This window comes from Bos taurus, chromosome 5 (assembly GCF_002263795.3).
Source record: "Bos taurus isolate L1 Dominette 01449 registration number 42190680 breed Hereford chromosome 5, ARS-UCD2.0, whole genome shotgun sequence".
Lineage (NCBI taxonomy): Eukaryota > Metazoa > Chordata > Mammalia > Artiodactyla > Bovidae > Bos > Bos taurus.
In genome coordinates, this window is record NC_037332.1 from 94919565 (window position 1) to 94939315 (window position 19751).

General features: G+C 42.2%; 1 protein-coding gene across 1 annotated transcript; it reads right to left on the reverse strand.

Moving 5' to 3' along the window:
• Positions 1-4451: 4451 nt before the first annotated feature.
• Positions 4452-14384, reverse strand: PDE6H (phosphodiesterase 6H). Its single transcript, NM_174422.2, has 4 exons — positions 14360-14384; positions 8459-8632; positions 7412-7452; positions 4452-4601 (listed from the first exon to the last, which is right to left on the reverse strand). The coding sequence occupies exons 2-4, from the start codon at positions 8590-8592 to the stop codon at positions 4525-4527; spliced, it is 252 nt and encodes an 83-aa protein (NP_776847.1). The 5' UTR covers positions 8593-8632; positions 14360-14384; the 3' UTR covers positions 4452-4524.
• Positions 14385-19751: the final 5367 nt, after the last annotated feature.

A 19751-nucleotide genomic window follows, 5' to 3' on the forward strand; every position in this document is an offset into this window, starting at 1 on the left:
CTGGCTGCCAACAAAGCAACTCCTCGAAAACAGGCACACTAGTGGAGGCAGGAGTTCCTGAGGGTGGTAAGGCATCCTTACCACTAGTCACCTTGCGTGTCATAGTTTCACTTTTAAATTTAGACCTATGGTAAAGTGTCTGCCTGCAATGGAGGAGACCTGGGTTTGATCCCTGGGTTGGGAAGATCTCCTGGAGAAGGAAATGGCAACCCACTCCAGTACCCTTGCCTGGAAAATCCCATGGACAGGGGAGCCTGGTAGGTTACAGTCCATGGGGTTGCAAAGAGTTGGACACAACTGAGCAACTTCACTTTCTTTCACTAAGTGTACTGCTGCTGCTGCTAAGTCGCTTCAGTCGTGTCCGACTCTGTGCGACCCCATAGACGTCAGCCCACTAGGCTCCCCGTCCCTGGGATTCTCCAGGCAAGAACACTGGAGTGGGCTGCCATTTCCTTCTCCAATGCATGAAAGGGAAAAGTGAAAGTGAAGTCGCTCAGTCGTGTCCGACTCTTAGCGACCCCATGGACTCCGCCTACCAGGCTCCTCCGTCCATGGGATTTTCCAGGCAAGAGTACTGGGGTGGGGTGCCATAGGGAAGAACAAATGTGACTCCATATTGGATCTGCTTCTTTTACTTTAACCTTTCTATTCTAGTTCTTTTGCTATAAGTTAATCACTAAAGGGATGTTACCTATAACTTGAAGTATACATAGGGCTTCCCAGGTGGCTCAGTGGTAAAGAATCCACCTGCCAAAGCAAGACATGCAGGAGACTTGGGTTCTCTCCTTGGGTGGGGACGATCCCCTGGAAAAGGAAGTGGCAACCCACTCCAGTATTCTTGCCTAGAAAATTCCATGGACAGAGGAGCCTGGTGGGCTGTAGTCCATGGGGTCACAAAGAATCAGACACACCAGAGCACGCACACATGCAAAGTATACATGACAGCCCATCTCTGGGAACCCTGGCTCCCATGTCTGAATGTTGGGCTAAAATATCTTTGTTTAAGCTCACTGGAAACATCCTGACCAGGCCCACTTATAAATGGATGCAGGAAAGAAGAAATTAACAGTTTCCTTTGGATTATGGCTAAAATCAGAAAATACTTGAAAAAATTTATCACCTTTTAAAATTTTACCTCCTGCTGCTGCTGCTGCTAAGTCACTTCAGTCGTGTCCAACTCTGTGGGACCCCATAGATGGCAGCCCACCAGGCTCCCCCATCCCTGGGATTCTCCAGGCAAGAACACTGGAGTAGGTTGCCATTTCCTTCTCCGCATGAAAGTGAAAAGTGAAAGTGAAGTCACTCAGTTGTGTCTGACTCTTCTCAACCCCATGGATTGCAGCCTACCAGGCTCCTCTGTAAATGGGATTTTCCAGGCAAGAGTACTGGAGTAGGTTGTCATTGCCTTCTCTGTTATCTCCTGACATCTCTCCTACTTTGTTCTATAAAATAAAGTAGCATCCAAACCTAGGCAACACAGTTCTTCAGGACTCTAGTCCACCATCTTCTAGGTCTGCTGGCTTTCCAAACAAAGTCACCATTCTTTCCCAAATGACTCATCTCTTGATTTATTGGCCTGTCATGCAATAAGCAGTATGAGCTTGGTCTCAGCAACATAAAGAAGAGACAAATGGAATTCTATCTGGGCAAGCTAGACTTCAACAGTACTTGAACTGAGAACTTCCAGATGTTCAAGCTGGATTTAGAAAAGGCAGAGAAACCAGAGAACAAATTGCTAACATTTATTGCATGAAAAAGCAAGAGAAGCCCAGAAAAACATCTACTTCTATTCCGTTGACTATGCTAAAGCCTTTGATTTTGTGGATCACAACAAACTGTGGAAAATTCTCAAACACTTGGAAATACCAGACCACCTTACCGGCCTCCTGAGAAATCTGTATGTAGGTCAAGAAGCAACAGTTAGAACCGGACATGAAACAATGGCCTGGTTCCAAATTGGGAAAGGAGTACATCAAGGTTGTATATTGTCACCCTCTTATTTAACTTATATGCAGAATACATCATGCAAAATGCCAAACTGGATGAAGCACAAACTGGGATCAAAATTTCAGGAAGAAAAATCAATACCCTCAGATATGCAGATGACACCATCCTTATGGCAGAAAGTGAAGAAGAACTAAAAAGCCTCTTGATGAGAGTGAAAGAGGAGAATGAAAAAGTTGGCTTAAAGCTCAACATTCAGAAAACGAAGATCATGGCATCTGGTCCCATCACTTCATGGCAAATAGATGGGGAAACCGTAGAAAGAGTGACAGACTTTATTTTGGGGAGCGAAAAAATCACTGCAGATGATGACTGCAGCCATGAAATTAAAAGACACTTGCTCCTTAGAAGAAAAGTTATGACCAGCCTAGACAGCATATTAAAAAGCAGAGACATTACTTTGCCAACAAAGGTCTGTCTAGTCAAAGCTATGTTTTCCAGTAGTCATGTATGGATGTGAGAGTTGGACCATAAAGAAAGCTGAGCACCAAAGATGCTTTTAAACTGTGGTGTTGGAGAAGACTCTTGAGAGTCCCTTGGACTGCAAGGAGATCCAACCAGTCAATCCTTAAGGAAATCAGTCCTGAATATTCATTGAAAGGACTGATGTTGAAGCTGAAACTTCAATACTTTGGCCACGTGATATGAAGAACTGACTCAATGGAAAAGACCCTGATGCTGGGAAAGATTGAAGGCGGGAGGAGAAGGAGAAAACAGAGGATGAGATGGTTGGATGGTATCACCACCTAGATAGACATGAGTTTGAGCAGACTCCGGGAGTAGGTGATGGACAGGGAAGCCTGGTGTGCTGCAGTCCATGGGATCCCAAAGAGTTGGACATGACTGAGCCATTGAATTGAAATGATGTGGGCTTTAAATTCCCATGACCTGGAAATCCATTCTCTTCACCCAATTCCAATCCAGATGTGTCCTTCGGGCTTCCAGATTTCTGGCCAGACGGTAACAGTGTTGTTGCTGCACAACAGTGAGTGTAGAACCAGCAGCAGAAGAAATGTTGTCCAGTGCGAAGAACTTCTCATGCTCATTCTGAGTCCCAGGATTTATCGCTACTGTGAACTTTGATTGTCTAATTCAGGCAAACTGGAGAATCCCAAGCATGAGATCTTTGTTTAAAACTCAACATTCAAAAAAGGAAGATCATGGCATCTGGTCCCATCACTTCACGGCAAATAGATGATGAAACAATGGAAAGAGTGACAGACTTTATTTTGGGGGGCTCCAAAATCACTGCAGATGATGACTGCAGCCATGAAATTAAAAGACGCTTGCTCCTTGAACCCAAAACTCTTTCCCCTCTATCATTCTGCCTCTCTTTTCAGTTAATTTACTTCATTCTTTTACCACAAATTACAAAACTGACATGAAGAAATGAATACTGCTAGTACCCTAAAGCATCCAGGTCAGATAGAAAGCCCCTGAATTGCACAACTGCCTTGAAAGTATTGGGGAAACATAGCTGTGTGCACATATTACATTTGACACAACTTTGGAGTGAAGCAAAGTGAAGTCGCTCAGTTATGTCCGACTCTTTGGGACTCCATGGACTGTCACCTACCAGGCTTCTCAGGCGACAGTCCACGGAGTTTTTCAGGCAAGAGTACTGAAGTGGGTTGCCATTTCCTTCTCCAGGGGATCTTCCTGACCCAGGGATCGAATCTGGGTCTCCGGCATTGCAGGCAGATGCTTTACCATCTGAGCCACAGGGAAGCCCGGGGTAAAGCAAACCATCATTTTATCTTTTGGATTCCATAACCTAGTTTTTGTATGTAAGTCTAAACTTTAAAGGATAAACAGCTTTTCAATCAATGGAACCAAGGTACTGAAAAGAAGACTCATTGTCAGGGTCTTGAGTTTACATCTCCAGTTTGTCTCCAGCTCAAAACTGTACAGTTTAAAGCTGCATCAGGTCTCAGGGATAACCTGGTGCAATAAAATTTAGACCCCGAGAGATCATGACAAAGTCAAATCAGAACTTGCCTATTAATCCCACGCTTTTTTGCATGCACGGGGCTTACTTCCTGTGTAAATGTGCCTTCTTTGTTTAATTGGGTCTCAGAACAAGGCCACAGATATTTGCTTATAGCATTTAATACAACTTCATCATGATATTCAAGGTAAATATATCCTTTATTAAAGAAAAGGGGAGAGGAGGGACATAAATGATATCTTAAAAGCCTTCTACCAAAAGTAATGAGTGCCTAAGCAAAAACAGATATGAAGGACTTTAGAGAAATATGGATGACTTCTAACCAGCTGATAGGAAAAAGGGGTGATGTTGGAAATGCCTCATTGCAAGTTGATTTCACTCACTATTCTGAGTTAAACTATACTGCATGAAAGAGTCTGGCACTAAGACAACTCTTAGTAGTCACTTAAAGGAAGTGAGTTTGTGGTGAAACCACTTCCGACACCTGCATGTCAAAATTCCGGCAGATCCATAGGGCAGAAGTAATTAAAGTTGCAGCAGATGCTAATGAGAGCGGCAGAACCTCCAGTGGCTCAGATGATCCCAAACTGAGCCAGCTCGTGCAACTCCAAGTGGCTGAATGCCTCCCAAGGACAGATCACAGTTATATCTGCAAGAGACAGAAGAACCATAAGCCAACCTCACCCCCCAGAAGAGCCTCTTCTGCACAAAAGGACATGGTTCAGGCAGAGACACCTCGCCCCTGTTTCCCATCTGTTGCCCAGATGATGGGGAAGAATGGGCCCTCATCCCAGGAAGGATCAGAACAATTGTTTCATTAATCCTCCTCGGGGCTCTGATTCCCCCTAACCAGGCTCCCCCAGGATCTGTGTTAGTTTTATTTGGCATCCTTTCTGGGGAGATGCTCCAAGATTTTGGACTGGGACTATTCTGTGGGAGTGTAGTTCTCTGATCATTCGAAGTCTCACCAAAACACTAAGGAGGGAACAGAGGTGGAATTCTAGTTAGGCCATGGGTTACAGTGAGAAGTTGTTGCTGTGGTTGTTTAGTTGCTAAGTCGTGTTTAAAACTGTCTGTGACTCCATGGACTGTAGCCCTCCAGGCTGCCCTGTCCATGGGATTTCCCAGGCCAGAATACTGGAGTGGGTTGCCATTCCCTTCTCCAGTAGATCTTCCCAATCCAGGGATCAAACCTGTATCTTGGAGTGCTTTAAATTCTCATGGTCTGGAAATCTGGTTTCCCTACTACCTACCAACCAGATGCATTCCTTGGGCTTCTCTGACTGCTCTCAAGCTCCTTTATGTATTGTTAAAAGTTATAATATTGTTCCCAAGTTACAGAGAAGCTAGCTGATACCCAAAGAGGTTAAATACCTGGAGAAAAAAAAATCTCATGGTTGTAGAGACTGAACTAGAACCAGGTCAAAGACTTCAGAATTTCCCTCAGAATAAACCTCTTGTCACTATTCCAAATAGTTTCGCAGAGTTAAGAATATATTCCAAAGTCCAAAGTGAATTTGCCGGTCTTAGATACACATGGTCAAAATAGAGAAGCATTTGATTTAGAAGAATAGCAGATGAGCTTTATCAAAGTAACTAGAAATTCTATTTGAGATCTGAGGAGTGGCATCAGACAATAAAAAGTAAATCATATGTATGCTTACGACTGATCCATGTGGATGTATGGCAGAAACAGACACAATATTGTAAAGCAATTATCCTCCAATTAAAAATAAATTTAAAAAGTAAATATACTGAGAGTTACCCAGAAAGGAAACTGATTGCTATGAATGCCATCATTTGTCAAAAGTGTATTGGATGAGTTGAAAACTTGTGTCCACACACAAAATCTGCACAAAGAAGTTTATAGTAGCTTTATTCATAATTGCCAAAACCTGGAAGCAATCAAGATGCCTATCAACAGGATAAATAAACTGTGATACAACCATACAATAAAATATCCAGTGATAAAAAAGAAATGAGCTATCAAATCATGTCAAGACATGGAGGAAGTTTAGATAAATATTACTAAGTGAAAGAGCTCTTACTATAGGATTCTAACTGTAGAACTATCTGGAAAAGGCAAAACTATAGAGCAGGAGGAGAAGGGGGTGATAGAGGATGAGATGGTTGGATGGCATCACTGACTCAATGGACATGAGTTTGAGCAAGCTCTGGGAGAGAGAGAAGGACAGGGAAGCCTAGAGTGTAGCAGCCCATGGGGTCACAAAGAGTCAGACACGACTGAGTGACTGAACAACAGCAACAATAGAGACAGTAGAAAGATTTCTGGTTGTCAGGAGTTTATGGAGAGAAAGGAATGAACAGATAGAGCACAGGAGATGTGGGGGCTAGTGATTCCATATGAACCTGTAATGGTGGATACCTAAGAACTGGACAACACAAAGAACGAACAAGCAATTTCAGCTAATAAAAATGTGTTAATATTGGTTTATAAAGTATAACAAATGTACCACACTAATGCAAGAGGTTAATAATAGGGGGTATGACTGATGTACGGGGGAAGAAGGTGGCAGAAGGGATCTGTAGGAATCCCTTAAAAATTCTGCCTAATTTTTCCACAAACCTAAAATTTCTTTAAAATTTAAAGTCTATTAATTTTTTAAAGAGAATGTGAAGTAGTTTGCATGCATCATCCAATAAATAAAAATTCTAGCCAATTAAAACTTATTACTCCAGATACTTTAGTGTCTAGGGCCCTGTTCTGAGCACCAGAGGATGTGTAAAAAAGAGGAAGCTTGTGAGGAAGTGGCTGGCCCGGTGCAGAGGAAAGGCTCTCCAGGCCCCACCCTTGTTTCCAATAGCTCACTCTGTGGCCTAAGATTGTCATTTAATTCCTCTATGTTTCAGATTTCTCTCCTGAAAAATAAAGGAGTTGGGCTAGACTCATTCTGAGAGTTGTTCTACTGTGAATGTCTACAATTCACCATTGTATGCCTGAGAAAGAGAGAGAGAGAGAGAGAGAGAGAGAGAGAGTGTGTGTGTGTGTGTGTGTGTGTGTACACTCAGTTGTGTCTGATTCCTTTGTGATCCCATAGACTGTAGCCTGCCAGTCTTCCCTGTCCATGGGGTTCTCAGGCAAGAATACTGGAGTGGATTGCCATTTCCTCCTCCAGGGGATCTTCCCACTACCCGTCCATCTCCTGCATTAGCAGGCAGATCTTTACCACTGTGCCACCAAGGAAGCCTACACCTTCTAGAGTATATAATGAAACACAAGGATTCACTGAACTTTGGGACTAGTCTGATTTCTCTGAGTTTTTGCCTCTGGGCACACACATACTTATTTAGGAAGTTAAATTAAAACCCTACATTCCTAGGTCTTCAAAAAAATCTGCTGCTTTATGTATTTCCAATAACGTTGAACTGCTCCTTGAGGCCTGAAGCAGAAAAAATGGTCAAAGTCCAGGGGTAAGATTAAATATTCAGATTGCTCACCTGTTCCTAGTCCCTCCATGCCTGGAATGTCATCTCCAAATCTAGGGAAAAAACACAAGAGAAGTTAGCTGATACCGGGGCCAAAAGATCCTGGAATGAGTCATGTGAAGAGTTTCCTGATTCAAGGGGAAAGAAGAGGCTTCAGTTCTTGTATTTGAGAAAACCCTTTTGTTTGCATTGAACTAGGGGAAAGGAAGTGTCACTCAAGCAGGTTTTAAACAATGTGTCCCAGAAGAGAGTTTCCCTCTGTAAAAATGTAACCTAAGACAATTGAGACCCAGAAAGAAAAAAAAAAAATGATCAGTGGGACAACGTGGTCAAGCTCTACTTTTTAAACTAAAAATTGGAATGAGAAAGCAATATGAAAAGTCATTAAAATGATTAATTTATCCATTTGTTTAGTTTATCCAAGAGTGCACATTAAGCATCTGCTTTGTTCCTGAAATTGTATTAGGTACTGAGAGTTAAGGAAAAAACAAACACACAAATTTTCTCTCAGGGACCTCAGTCTTAGGCAACAGATGAAAGAAATAGATGCACTATAAAAAAGTGCAAGTTACAATAGCTGAATGTACAAAATGCAAACATGGAAGGAATGATAATGTTTGTCTAAGAGAGTCCGTAATGGTTTCCAAAAGAAATTAACATGAGTGTGTGTTGAAAAATAAATCAGATTTTGCCAGGGAGAAAAAGAGAAAAACAAAGAACTGAAGAGAGAAAATCTGAAGGCAGAAAAATAAACTGTGTTCTAGAAGCAGCCAGTGATTCTGTGCTCCAATTAAAGCACAGTTTACATCAGCAAAGGAGAGTGGTCAAGAAGAGTCTGGAAGGTCAAGCCAAAGGTCACTGTGAAAGGGTCCATTTTCCACGTTAAATTTGGCTGTATATGTGGGAGCTGAGAGAGAAAGGATTCCAGGACTGAAAAAATATGATTCAGCAAAGATTGTGTTAGGAAACAGAGGGTGAGGTGGAAAAGTTTATATCTATTTAATATGGTGAGCATTAATCTCTGAAAAAACTAAGAAACCTTTTTCATTTTGGTCTTACCCTTTCACACCTTTCTTAGGAGGCTTGCTCTTGAACTGACGAGTCTGCCTCTGCTTGAACTTGGGGGGCCCTTTGCGTGGGGTGGTGGGACCCTGGTTTGAAGTTGGAGGAGCCAACACAGTATTGTCGCTCATTCTGCTAATGTTTCGACAGCTGATGGTTTTCTTTCCGGCTCTTTGGACAGTGGGAGAGAGAGAAAGAAAGATTATTCAATGTATGAAGACCATTGTTTACTAGACCTTTACAATAATCTTCAGGGGCAGGGGGACGGGGAGAAAGCATCTTGATAAAGAAGTTTGGCATTTTTTATTGACAGCAAAAGGGAGAAGTTACCATCTTTTAAAGAAGTTACTATCTAAGAAAATAAGGTATACGTCAATGGAGGCAGCCAGCAGAGTGGGCTATAAGCCAAAAACTGATAAATCTAGGTAGATTTGTTGTTCCAGTAAGTCTGCCACCAGCTTTCTGTGTGAATGTATAATAATTATGTCCTTTTCATTGACCACCAGTTCCACCATCTGTAAAGGGAGAGAAATGTGCTGAAGACTATCTAGCCTTGGCAGCACTGAAATGTTCCGTAAGCTTTACATATTTTTCCATCTAACTGTAAAGTATTCTGATTCTAAATGTTTATTGACCCATTCTTATGGCCTGTGTTCTTTATGGTCCATATTTAATTTAATCCTCATGTGATCCAAAGACTTCTTTTCTAGTTATGGGAGGTGGCAGTGTAGCTGTCTGGATAGGGGTAACTCTGAACCAGGTATACTGACACTACGAAAGCATTCAGTACATTCCCAATACACACTCACAAACACACACACACACTCACACACACACACGGAAGACAATAGATGATTAAGTCATAAGTTTGTACTTTAAATCCCCTACCAGATAAATTCTTTAGCCACTTATTTCTCGGGGATCTTCAACTTTTTCTCCTATCCAAATCAAGAACTTATCCAATATGGTTTTCCCAGACTCACATTTTAGCTACAAAAAGATACATTGTCATTCTTTAAGTGCAAAGAACGTAACAAATTACTGTTATTACATGTTACAATACCATGTGATAACAAATTAATATGACAGGCTAAACTAAAAGATTTTTTTTCTTCTTCCTTTTCTATCACAAAGGTTGATAGTGCTTAATCTGGGAAGGGAGACACTGAAAAAGCTCCAAAACCTTAAACTCCTACCTTGAACCAACCTCTTCCATGACCTACTGCCTGTCTTCATAGATAGGCATATTCCATATTTCATCCATTATAAATTTATGCTAGTATCCTTAACTTCCTTCTCCCTGACGATGCTAGGCTCATGTAACCATGTTCTCTCTCTCTCTGTCTCTCTCTCTCTCTGCTACAACAGTGAAAGTGAAAATCACTCAGTCATGTCCAACTCTTTGCAATCCCATGGTCTATTGGGATGGTAGCTGTCAGTGTTACCTTACACATGCTAACATTTACATAGCTACTAGATTTCAGGTAATATTCTAAATATAAACATGCCAACGCATTTAATATTCAAGACGAGCGAAAGTCTCTCAGTTGTGTCTGACTCTTTGTGACCCCGTAGACTACACAGTCCTTGAAATTCTCCAGGCCAGAATACTGGAGTGCGTAGCCTTTCCCTTCTCCAGGGGATCTTCCCAACCCAGGGATTGAACCCAGGTCTCCTGCATTGCAGGCAGATTCTTTACCAGCTGAGCCACAAGGGGAACCCAGAATACATCCCTCAAATCTTGCTCAAGGAGACGGAGTGGGAGCCCCAGCCTTGTCCCTCCATCAGGGTCGGGGCCTCAGCAGAGAGGGCCTGACTGCCCTCCTTGTGTCTGAACAGATGGACACCGTGCTGGCCTCTTAGCACTTTTATTTGGTGGCAGTTCCAGCTGGTGGGCTATGGCCTCCAAGCCTTGGCCTTTCTGGCCAGCTGCTTCCCACGCTCCCCATCACCTCTGTGCTCATCCCTGCAAGTGCGGACACTGAGGCCAGCCTGGGGAGACCCTCCTCCTGTTCTCTAGGTCGGAGACCCTCCTGCCTGCCCCAGGCCGTGTCTGGCACCTGCTGTGGGTCAGTACACGCACACTGGCTCTCTTATGCCAGCTCCTCTGTCTTATCTTACAGGTTTTGGTGTTTGAGGTCACACCCCTCAAATCTTATATTGTAAAATTTATCAACTTTTTCTTATGACTCTCAAAATCAGGTTAAATTATTAATAAATCCTTGCCTCTAAGATGTTTTTCCTATTTTCTTTTCCTCAATTACTATTTTCATTCTCTCCTGCCAGTCCTCAACTTGTCTGATAGAAACACACTGATGACGCTGTGAGCTAGAACCAGGAAGGATGGTGAAGCTGGCCAAGGCCCTGGATCACCTGTGCGTGCAGTTGATCTTGTCTTTTTTCTTTCTTTCTTTCTTTCTTTCTTTCTTTTTTTTTTTGATGTGGACCATTTTTAAAGTCTTTATGGAGTTTGTTACAATATTGCTGCTTTTTTTTTAAGTTTTGGCTTTTTGGCCATGAGGCACGAGGGATTCTTAGCTCCCTGACCACTGATTAAACCCACACCTCTGCATTGGAGGGTGATATCTTGAGCACTGGAGTGCAAGGAAAGTCACCAGTGGATCTTGTCTTAATCCTTCACTGGAATATGCCCCATGAAACTGTTTTTTTCAGTATTTATTTATTCCTGTACCCTCAGAACCTACAGGAGTACCCAGTACAGAGTATGTGTGCCACATGTATTTGTCCAATGAGTGAATACATAAACGAAGAGACTGAACAAATGCCTTGAACCCTGGGTCTTGAGATCCCAACCGTGTGATCTTCTCCATCAAGCCATAGGGGAGACATCAGCCGACCCTCACCTCATAAAGCCCTCAGTGGTTTGGGGAAATGTTCTGCCAGCTCCTCTGCCCACTGAATCCAGTTCTGTGCTGCAGGTCCTCTCCTGCCCTGGTAAACAGGCCTAGTCTGTGCCTCTCCCAAGTGTGGTTGGGACCATGGGACTGGCTGGAGGGCAGCCAAGGGCAACATTACTCTCACCCTGTGCCATCAGTGACTGATACACCCCAACTCTGCCAAAGCCACAAAGGAAAACTGGAGAGTTACTCTCAGATCAACCTTTCTATACTTCCCGATTCTTTCAAAGCACTGAGAGACTACAAACTTTTCTCCAATCTGGAGAGCCTACTAAGCTTAGGATTGCCAGATTTAGCAAATCAAGATACAAGACATCCAGTTAAGTTTGAATTTCAGATAAACAACAAACGATTTTATTTGGGATAAGTATATCCCAAATATTTCATGGATTTCATGGTACATACATAGAAACTAGGAGAAGGAAATGGCAACCCACTCCAGTGTTCTTGCCTGGAGAATTCCAGGGCTGGAGGAGCCTGGTGGGCTGCCATCTATGGGATCACACAGAGTCGGACACGACTGAAGCAACTTAGCAGCAGCAGCAGCAACTTAGAAACTGTTGTTGTTGTTTTTCTGAAATTCACATGTAACTGGGCATCTTCTATAATATCTGGCAACTGTAACTGGGGTCCAACCAAGTAAGACCCCAAATCTATAATGTGGCTCGGTGGTAAAGAACCCGCCTGCCAATGCAGAGGACACAGGTTCAGTCCCTGGGTCAGGAAGATCTCCTGGAGAAGGAAACGGCAATCCACTCCAGTATTCCTTCCTCAGAAATCCCATGGACAGAGGAGCCTGGTGGGCTGCATCCATGAGGTTGCGTAAGAGTCGGACAGGGTTTATCAACTAAACGACAATAGCAAAGGTAAATTTGCTTCATCAGCCAAATCACCCTTTGGGGGCAAAACAGTGTCAAGAGTAGATGCCTTTGGATCAAACAGAAATAATTTCAAATTCCTGTTCCACCAAACTGTTTAATATGAACTTGGATAGGTTGTATAACTTCTCTGGATCTCATTCTATCTAAAAATGAATCAAATATTTTTTTCTTTTTAGGGTAATGGGGAAAATAAGAGGAAACTATGTACAGCTTTTGGTGAAAAGTACTCAAAACGTAGTAACTATGTAGTAGACCTTCTGACAGTCAAGGGAACCCTGAAAACAAATTTATGGTTGCAGCACAGGTTCATCTGGATCCACACCCATTCCCCTGGGACCATGAAGAGTCCTTGACAAACACCAGAGAAGTAATTGCTATCTCCACTTCTTGGGTAATCCTCTGCATCATTCTAACACTCCAACTATTCCCCACTTCTGGTCTCAAAATTCCCTCTTAAGCTATCCTTGGATTTCTTTGATACCTGTAACAGTAACCCCAAAGAATTTGAAATTGATTTCTATGTCCCCCAGATTACACTTCCCCCTTTCTCTGGCAAGTTTCTTTTGTATGTTTATCTAATTCTGAAGTTACAACTCTAGGCCAGGACCGAGTTCATGTCTAATTTTAAGTGCAATGCATTCTGTAAAAGAATTCTCCTCGGAAAGTTATGTAACAGTTGCCTGGCTAATCTCTGGATCCTCATGGCACTCAAGATTTGCCCTATGAATAACTCTTTCATATTCATTGCGCATTTCAGGTACAGTATTTCATTTCTGAGTGTGTAGGACTGTCCACCAATTGCTAGGGTGTTTCTGTCATAGATTTACCCTCCAATTTTCCCTGCAAAACCCTTGGGAGGAGCAGAACAAATATGACCCTGTCCTGCCTTGGAAGTCAGTCCTGTCAGCCACAGGTATCACCTATGGCTGAACTTATCCTGACCATGTTTTCCTGGGAACTCCAAGGACCTCCATGGAGCTGAATAAACCTGAATACAGTATCAGACGTGATTTTAGCTACAAGCTGACGTTTCCTATTTTTGCCTCCAAAGGGTCAAGTAATTCATTCCTTTGGGAGGCAGAATGTTTTCCTGTTTTTAAAACAATGTTAGCCCTTCCCCTTTTGAAGATTACAAAGTGTTCTCCTGATGAGAGAAGTGGATGCAGCAATGTAAGATTTCAAGGCATAGTTTTGCAGGGAACTGAGCTTGGCATTGCCTTAGACCCAAGGCAGCAGAGCTCAGTCGTAGGAAGCAAGAGGGTACGCTTCATAAACTCCAGCTAAATAAGGGCAGTTTCTGAAGATTCTTGAGTCAGGCTCTTGGATGCTATGATTATCATCCTAGATTTCTTTTCCCTCTTTCTTAGCAAAGATATGAGCAGATAACCAATTCTGTTGTTGATGGCCAAGGATGGGGAGAAGACAGGCAGAGGACCTGTCTCCTCCACTGATGCCCTTGGACCCAGAGATGTCACCCAGAGTCCTGCTGAGGCAAAGAAAATCAAATAATTCAGAGAGTCAAACAAGACCCAAACCAAAGCCATTAAAAAACAAAAACAAAAGTCCAGCAAGTACGTTGCTTCAGCTAGGAACAAACAGACACTTTGACCTTGAAGGGAGATGGTTGGGCACACCCTCCTTGCACTGTGGTCATTCCCCGGCTGACTCTGGGCTCCTTACCCTCATCCTCCCTCTCCCCTGTTATCCTCTTGATGGCTGGACCAAATTTCCAAGCACATCCTGGGAGTAAAGGACTGTTTGTTCTGTGGTCATCGAGTGCCCCAGATCCCTCCTTTTCCAGAAAGCTGTTTGCTACAGAGCCACCAAAAAGGGAGGGTCAGTTTGGGGTTAGTAATCAAGGTTTGCAGTGACCTTGTAAAAATGAAGTTTCACTTACTAGCTTGTCACATAAGGAAGTTTTGATGTGTTTTCTCCATGTTTTCGCCCATTTCCATCCCCAACCCTGGTCCAGACCCACAGGTTCAGTGTGTTATTTTCTTCTATTTCTTGGTTTTAGAGCCAGATTGAACCCCCAAACTCCCACAAAACCCCTTTGATTACATCCTGTTTAAACTGTCCAGAAGTTGAGAAATACTCACAGAGTTAAATGTTTCTCTTATAAGCTGTCCAGCTGCCTTCTTCACAGTAGATGAATAAAGGATCTTTGCATCCTGATTTATCTCTCTGTAATACCCTCATGCTACCTAATCGCATCGTCATAGGCTTAAGAGCATCAGCCTAGGTGCAAAGAAGTTGGAAGAGTGTGGGGTGAAACTGGGGCAGGCTTTGCTGATAATCGGATGCTCTTACAAACTGACTTGGGCTCTGTCCTATCCACAAACAGGTATTGAATTCATAAACATACACAAAGTGTTGATTTCCAAGGGGGAGATTTGCAGATTATAATTCAATACCTTTTTCCCTTCTCCATTGTTACCTTTAGTTTTTACCCCCCACCCTTCCCTTTCTTTGACAAACACACACACTCACACATACTGTTTCTCTCTCTCTTCTCCCTCTCTCTCACACACATACACACACACATCATTGTCACGTAATTCTTACGCTGCAAACTGCCTCACTGAGAACTGATTGTGTGAACCATGACAATGAAAAATACCAGCATCTCTCCCTAAATCATGTTATATTAATTTTTCTCTGAAAGATGAAACCACAAATCAGGAATAACCTAAGGTCCAGTGATATGTAACTGAGAAGGAGCCCAAGCTATAGCTGGAGACTCTTAACAGATAACTCTATATTTGAGAATTGATTACTGGATCTTTTACACCCAAAGGGTCCAGGCTATAATCCCACTCAGTGTAACACTTGACTTCAGTCTTCCAATTGCATTGAGCCACTAGTATGAATTTATACTCACTTTATACAGTTTTGAAAGGATCTTAACTCCAAGGTCTGGAGAAGGAAATGGCAACCCACTCCAGTATTCTTGCCTGGAAAATCCCATGGATGGAGAAAACCGGCAGGTCCCAGTCCATGTGGTCACAAAGAGTCGGACACAATTGAGTGACTAACACACACAGTACCATTAAGCTCTCTTGACAAATTCATCATACAGAAATCAAAAGATTTATTCAAGACTGCACATATAAAAAATAAAAATATTGAAAATTGGACCATAAAGAAGGCTGAGCACCAAAGAATTGATGCTTCCAAACTATGGTGCTGAAGAACACTCTTGAGAGTCTCTTGGACTGCAAGAAGATCAAACCAATCAATCCTAAAGGAAATTAACTCTGAATATTCGTTGGAAGGACTGCTGTTGAAGCTAAAGCTCCAATACTTTGGCCAGTGACCCTGATGCTGGGAAAGATTGAAGGAAGGAGGAGAAGGGGACAACATAGGACAAGATGGTTGGATGGCACCACCGACTTAATAGACATGCTGCTGCTGCTGCTAAGTCACTTCAGTAGTGTCCGACTCTGTGCGACCCCATGGACTGTGGCCCATCAGAGTCCCCTGTCCATGGGATTTTCCAGGCAAGAGTACTGGAGTGGGTGACATGAGTTTGTGCAAACTCTGGGAGATAGTGATGGATGGGGAAGCCTGGCGTGCTGCAGTCTGACTCTTTGTGACCCATGGACTGTAGCCCACTAGGATCCTCTGTCCATGGATTCTCCAAGCAAAAATACTGAAGTGGGTTGCCATTTCCTTCTTCAGGAGGTCTTCCCAACCAGGGATTGAACCCAGGTCTCCAGCATTGCAGGCAGATTCTTTACCTACTTAGCCACCAGTAAAGACCATGGGGTCGCAAAGAGTCAGACATGACTGAGCACCTGAACAATAATGATGATCTATACTTGAAACCAATATGGTATTTTAAGTCAATTATACATCAATAAAAAATAAAATATTTTTAAAAGGCTGCATATAAAGTTAGAAGGGGAGCCAGTAGTAAGACCCAACCCTGCAAGTATCTTGCATATTCAGCTACCTTTCTACTATATGAATACAAAGTGAACCTGGACCAAGATTCCTTGTTCTGGTCACTCTTACACATTGCTGGAAAATTGCAATGTGCTTCTCTAAATTGTCACTTTTAAGAAACGTGTACTCTGTAAGATTATACAGAAAGAAGGTCAATTTATCCTTTCTAGGCAAGAAAAGATTCTTAACCTGCCCATCCAAGCAGATTACATGGGCAGCTAACCAGCTTAAGGGTTCTTTTCAGTAAGCTTTCCCTTGGTAGCTCCCAACATTAGAGGAGTTTTGACGGCAGCAAGCACCTCACAAAGGTGGCAGGGTGCTTTGTCTCTGGATGGGTCCTTCCACTCCCTTCTTTGTCTCCATCATTGTTCAGTTGCTCAGTTGTGTCCGGCTCTTCAGGACCCCATGGACTACAGCACACCAGGCTTCCCCATCCTTCCCTGTCTCCGTTATTACTCCCATCTTTCTCTCCATCAGACCCATGGATGTTTTGATACTTCTCTGCTGAACCCTCCCACCATCTCCATTTTTTTTATTTTTTTATTTTTTGGTGAAGGACAGAGATTTCTCATCAAAAACAGTGGGGGCTGGAAGGAAGTGGCACATTTTTCACATCTCAAAAGAAAAAAAAAATGTCAACTTTTGAATTCTATTATCAAGTGAACTGATCCTTCAGGAATGAAGGAGAAATAAAGACATCCTCAGAAAAAGGAAGATTAGAAGAATCTGTCACCCAAATACCCCATAAGAATAATAAAGGAAGCTATTGAAACAGAAAAAAAAAATGACAGAAGGAAATGTTGAACATCTAAAAAGAAACAGCGATGAAAAAATTATGGGATTTGAGGTGGAGTGTGAAAGACAGGGAATTCAGTCACTGTCAGGAAGGTTATATGGAGAATGAAACATTGTTCAAAACACTGACATTCTAGATTTATCTGGTTAAAACTCTGCACTTTTACTGCAGAGGGCATAAGTTCCATCCCTGGTCAGGGAAGTTCCCTGTGCTGCATGGTGCAACCAAAAAAAAAAAAGAAAAAAAAGTTTAATTAAAAGAAAAACACTGCCATTCTAAAGATCTGGTCACCTTGTACTTTCAGGAAGTGCACCCATGTTTTCCTGCTCCAAGTGGATGCTCTTCCTGCCACTATCTCTACAACTCCTGCTACCGCTGAGTCTTAGAGGATGGGAATAGACTGGTCAGTCAGTCAACATGCTCTGCCTTTGTTGGACAGAGTTCTCCTACCACGTCACTTCACTGGTCATTGCCTTGCCTAGTGTGGCATATTTTTGGTCAGTTATCTGTCTCTGATCCTACCTATCAGGTAATAGGGTCACACAGCCTTGTTTAAAGCTGTTTCATCTTGTTTAAGATGATCAATGGCCAAGTAATTTCCTGGAAGAAGTTTGAGTGTGTCTTGATTTCATAGGCAAAAGAAACAAAGCCAGCGGCTTCCCTGGTGCTCTAGTGATTAAGACAACCTGCTTCAAGTGAAGGAGATGTTGGTTCGATCCCTGGTCGGGGAACTAAGATTCTACATGCAACATGTTGTAGCCAAGAAATAAAGGGAAAAAGCCAGTGCAAAAACACTAAAAATGTTTAAAAGAGAGAGAGAAAGAAGAAGCAAAGCCAGCAGGAAACTTGTTGAGTGAGAAGAAAAAGAGAGAACTTATGGATAGATGAAGTGACATAGATGTCATGACATTATTTAATAGATAAATATTAAGCACATTTTTCCAAGTGAAAGAATCAAAGTCAAAGGCTCTATGCCGTCTGATTTTATTTATGATATTCTTGGAAAGGTAAAGCTATGGCATGGGCAAACAAATCAGTGATTCCCAGGAGCTGAGAGGAGGAGCTGACTATAAAGGGAAATGAAAGGAATTTTTCAAGGGTGATGAAATGATATTAGAGGTAGATATACAACTCTGTGCACTTGTCAAAACCTATAGAATTGTATACCACATGAGTTTTCCTAAAGCCAGTTTAAACCTAAATATCATAAAATACCTATTTAAAAAAAATCTTTGCTCCCTAGTGCTATAATCCTTGGTTCTTGATCTTTTCCAGTGGATGGGGAAGTGTTATTAATTATATACAGGAAAAAAGTTAAAGGGCAGGTACTAAGTCATTAGAATGTGATTAAAATTTTAGCTATCCTATAAGCTGCTTACACGAATGCTAATCTCTAATCTTTCTTTAGTGTTTCTTAAAATACCAGGGAGTCGGAAGACACATATCAAAGTCACATCTCTTCCACATTTTGAACCTCCTAGACTGAACTTCCCCCTCTATTAATGCACAGTGGACTCTAGAGAGGAACATTCTAAATGTGAAGGAGGAATGTACAAGGCTGGTCCCTCCTTCTCTTAACACTTTCCATGTTTAGGAATTCTTCAGAACAACATTCTTTTTTTTTTTTTTTACTTTTTATTTTGTATGGGGTATAGCCAATTAACAAACAATGTTGTGACAGTTTCCGGTGAACAGTGAAGGGATTCTGTCATACATATACATGTAGTCATTCTCCCCCAAACTCCTCTCCAATCCAGGCTGCCACATAACATTGAGCAGAGTTCCCTGTGCTACACAGTAGGTCCTTGTTGGTTATCCATTTCAAGTACAGCAGTGTGTACATGTCCCTCCCAAACTCCCTAACAATCCCTTCCCTGCATCCTTCCCCCTGGCAACCGTAAGTTCGTTCTCTAAGTCTATGAGTCCCTTTAGTTCATTTGCATTATTTCTTTTTATATTCCACGTGTAAGGGATATCATACAATATTTCTCCTTCTCTGTCTGACTTACGTCACTCAGTATGACACTCTGTAGGTCTATCCACGCAAAATAACACTCTTAATCTTGAAAAAATAACCTCATTAAAAATACAATATTCCCTTTCAGAAAATATAAGAGTACACTTCTCAACTCATTTTATGAGACCAGTTTTACCCTCATGGATTTTTAAAATTATTTTTATGTAAGATTCAGGTGGAAGAATTATAGTTTAACATCTGTATACACTACAAAGTGATCACCACCACAGGTCCAGTTATCATATATCACCATATAGTTGACCCCTTCACCCGTATCTTCATGAAACATTTTGACACCAAAATCAAACAAAAACAGCAAAAAGGAAAAATGCAGACCAGTATCTCCTGTGAATTCAGATGTAAAAACCCTTAAAATATTACTTTATCTAATACTGCTACTGCTGCTAAGTCACTTCAGTCATGTCCGACTCTATGTGACCCCATAGACGGCAGCCCACCAGGCTCCCCCGTCCCTGGGATTCTCCAGGCAAGAACACTGGAGTGGGTTGCCATTTCCTTCTCCAATGCATGAAAGTGAAAAGTGAAAGTGAAGTCGCTCAGTCGTGTCCACCTCTTAGCCACCGCATGGACTGCAGCCTACCAGGTTCCTCTGCCCAGGGGATTTTCCAGGCAAGAGTACTGGAGTGGGGTGCCATTGCCTTCTCCGTTATCTAATATAGTAATATATAAAAATGCTAATACATCAAGACCTAGTGGAGTTTATTCTATA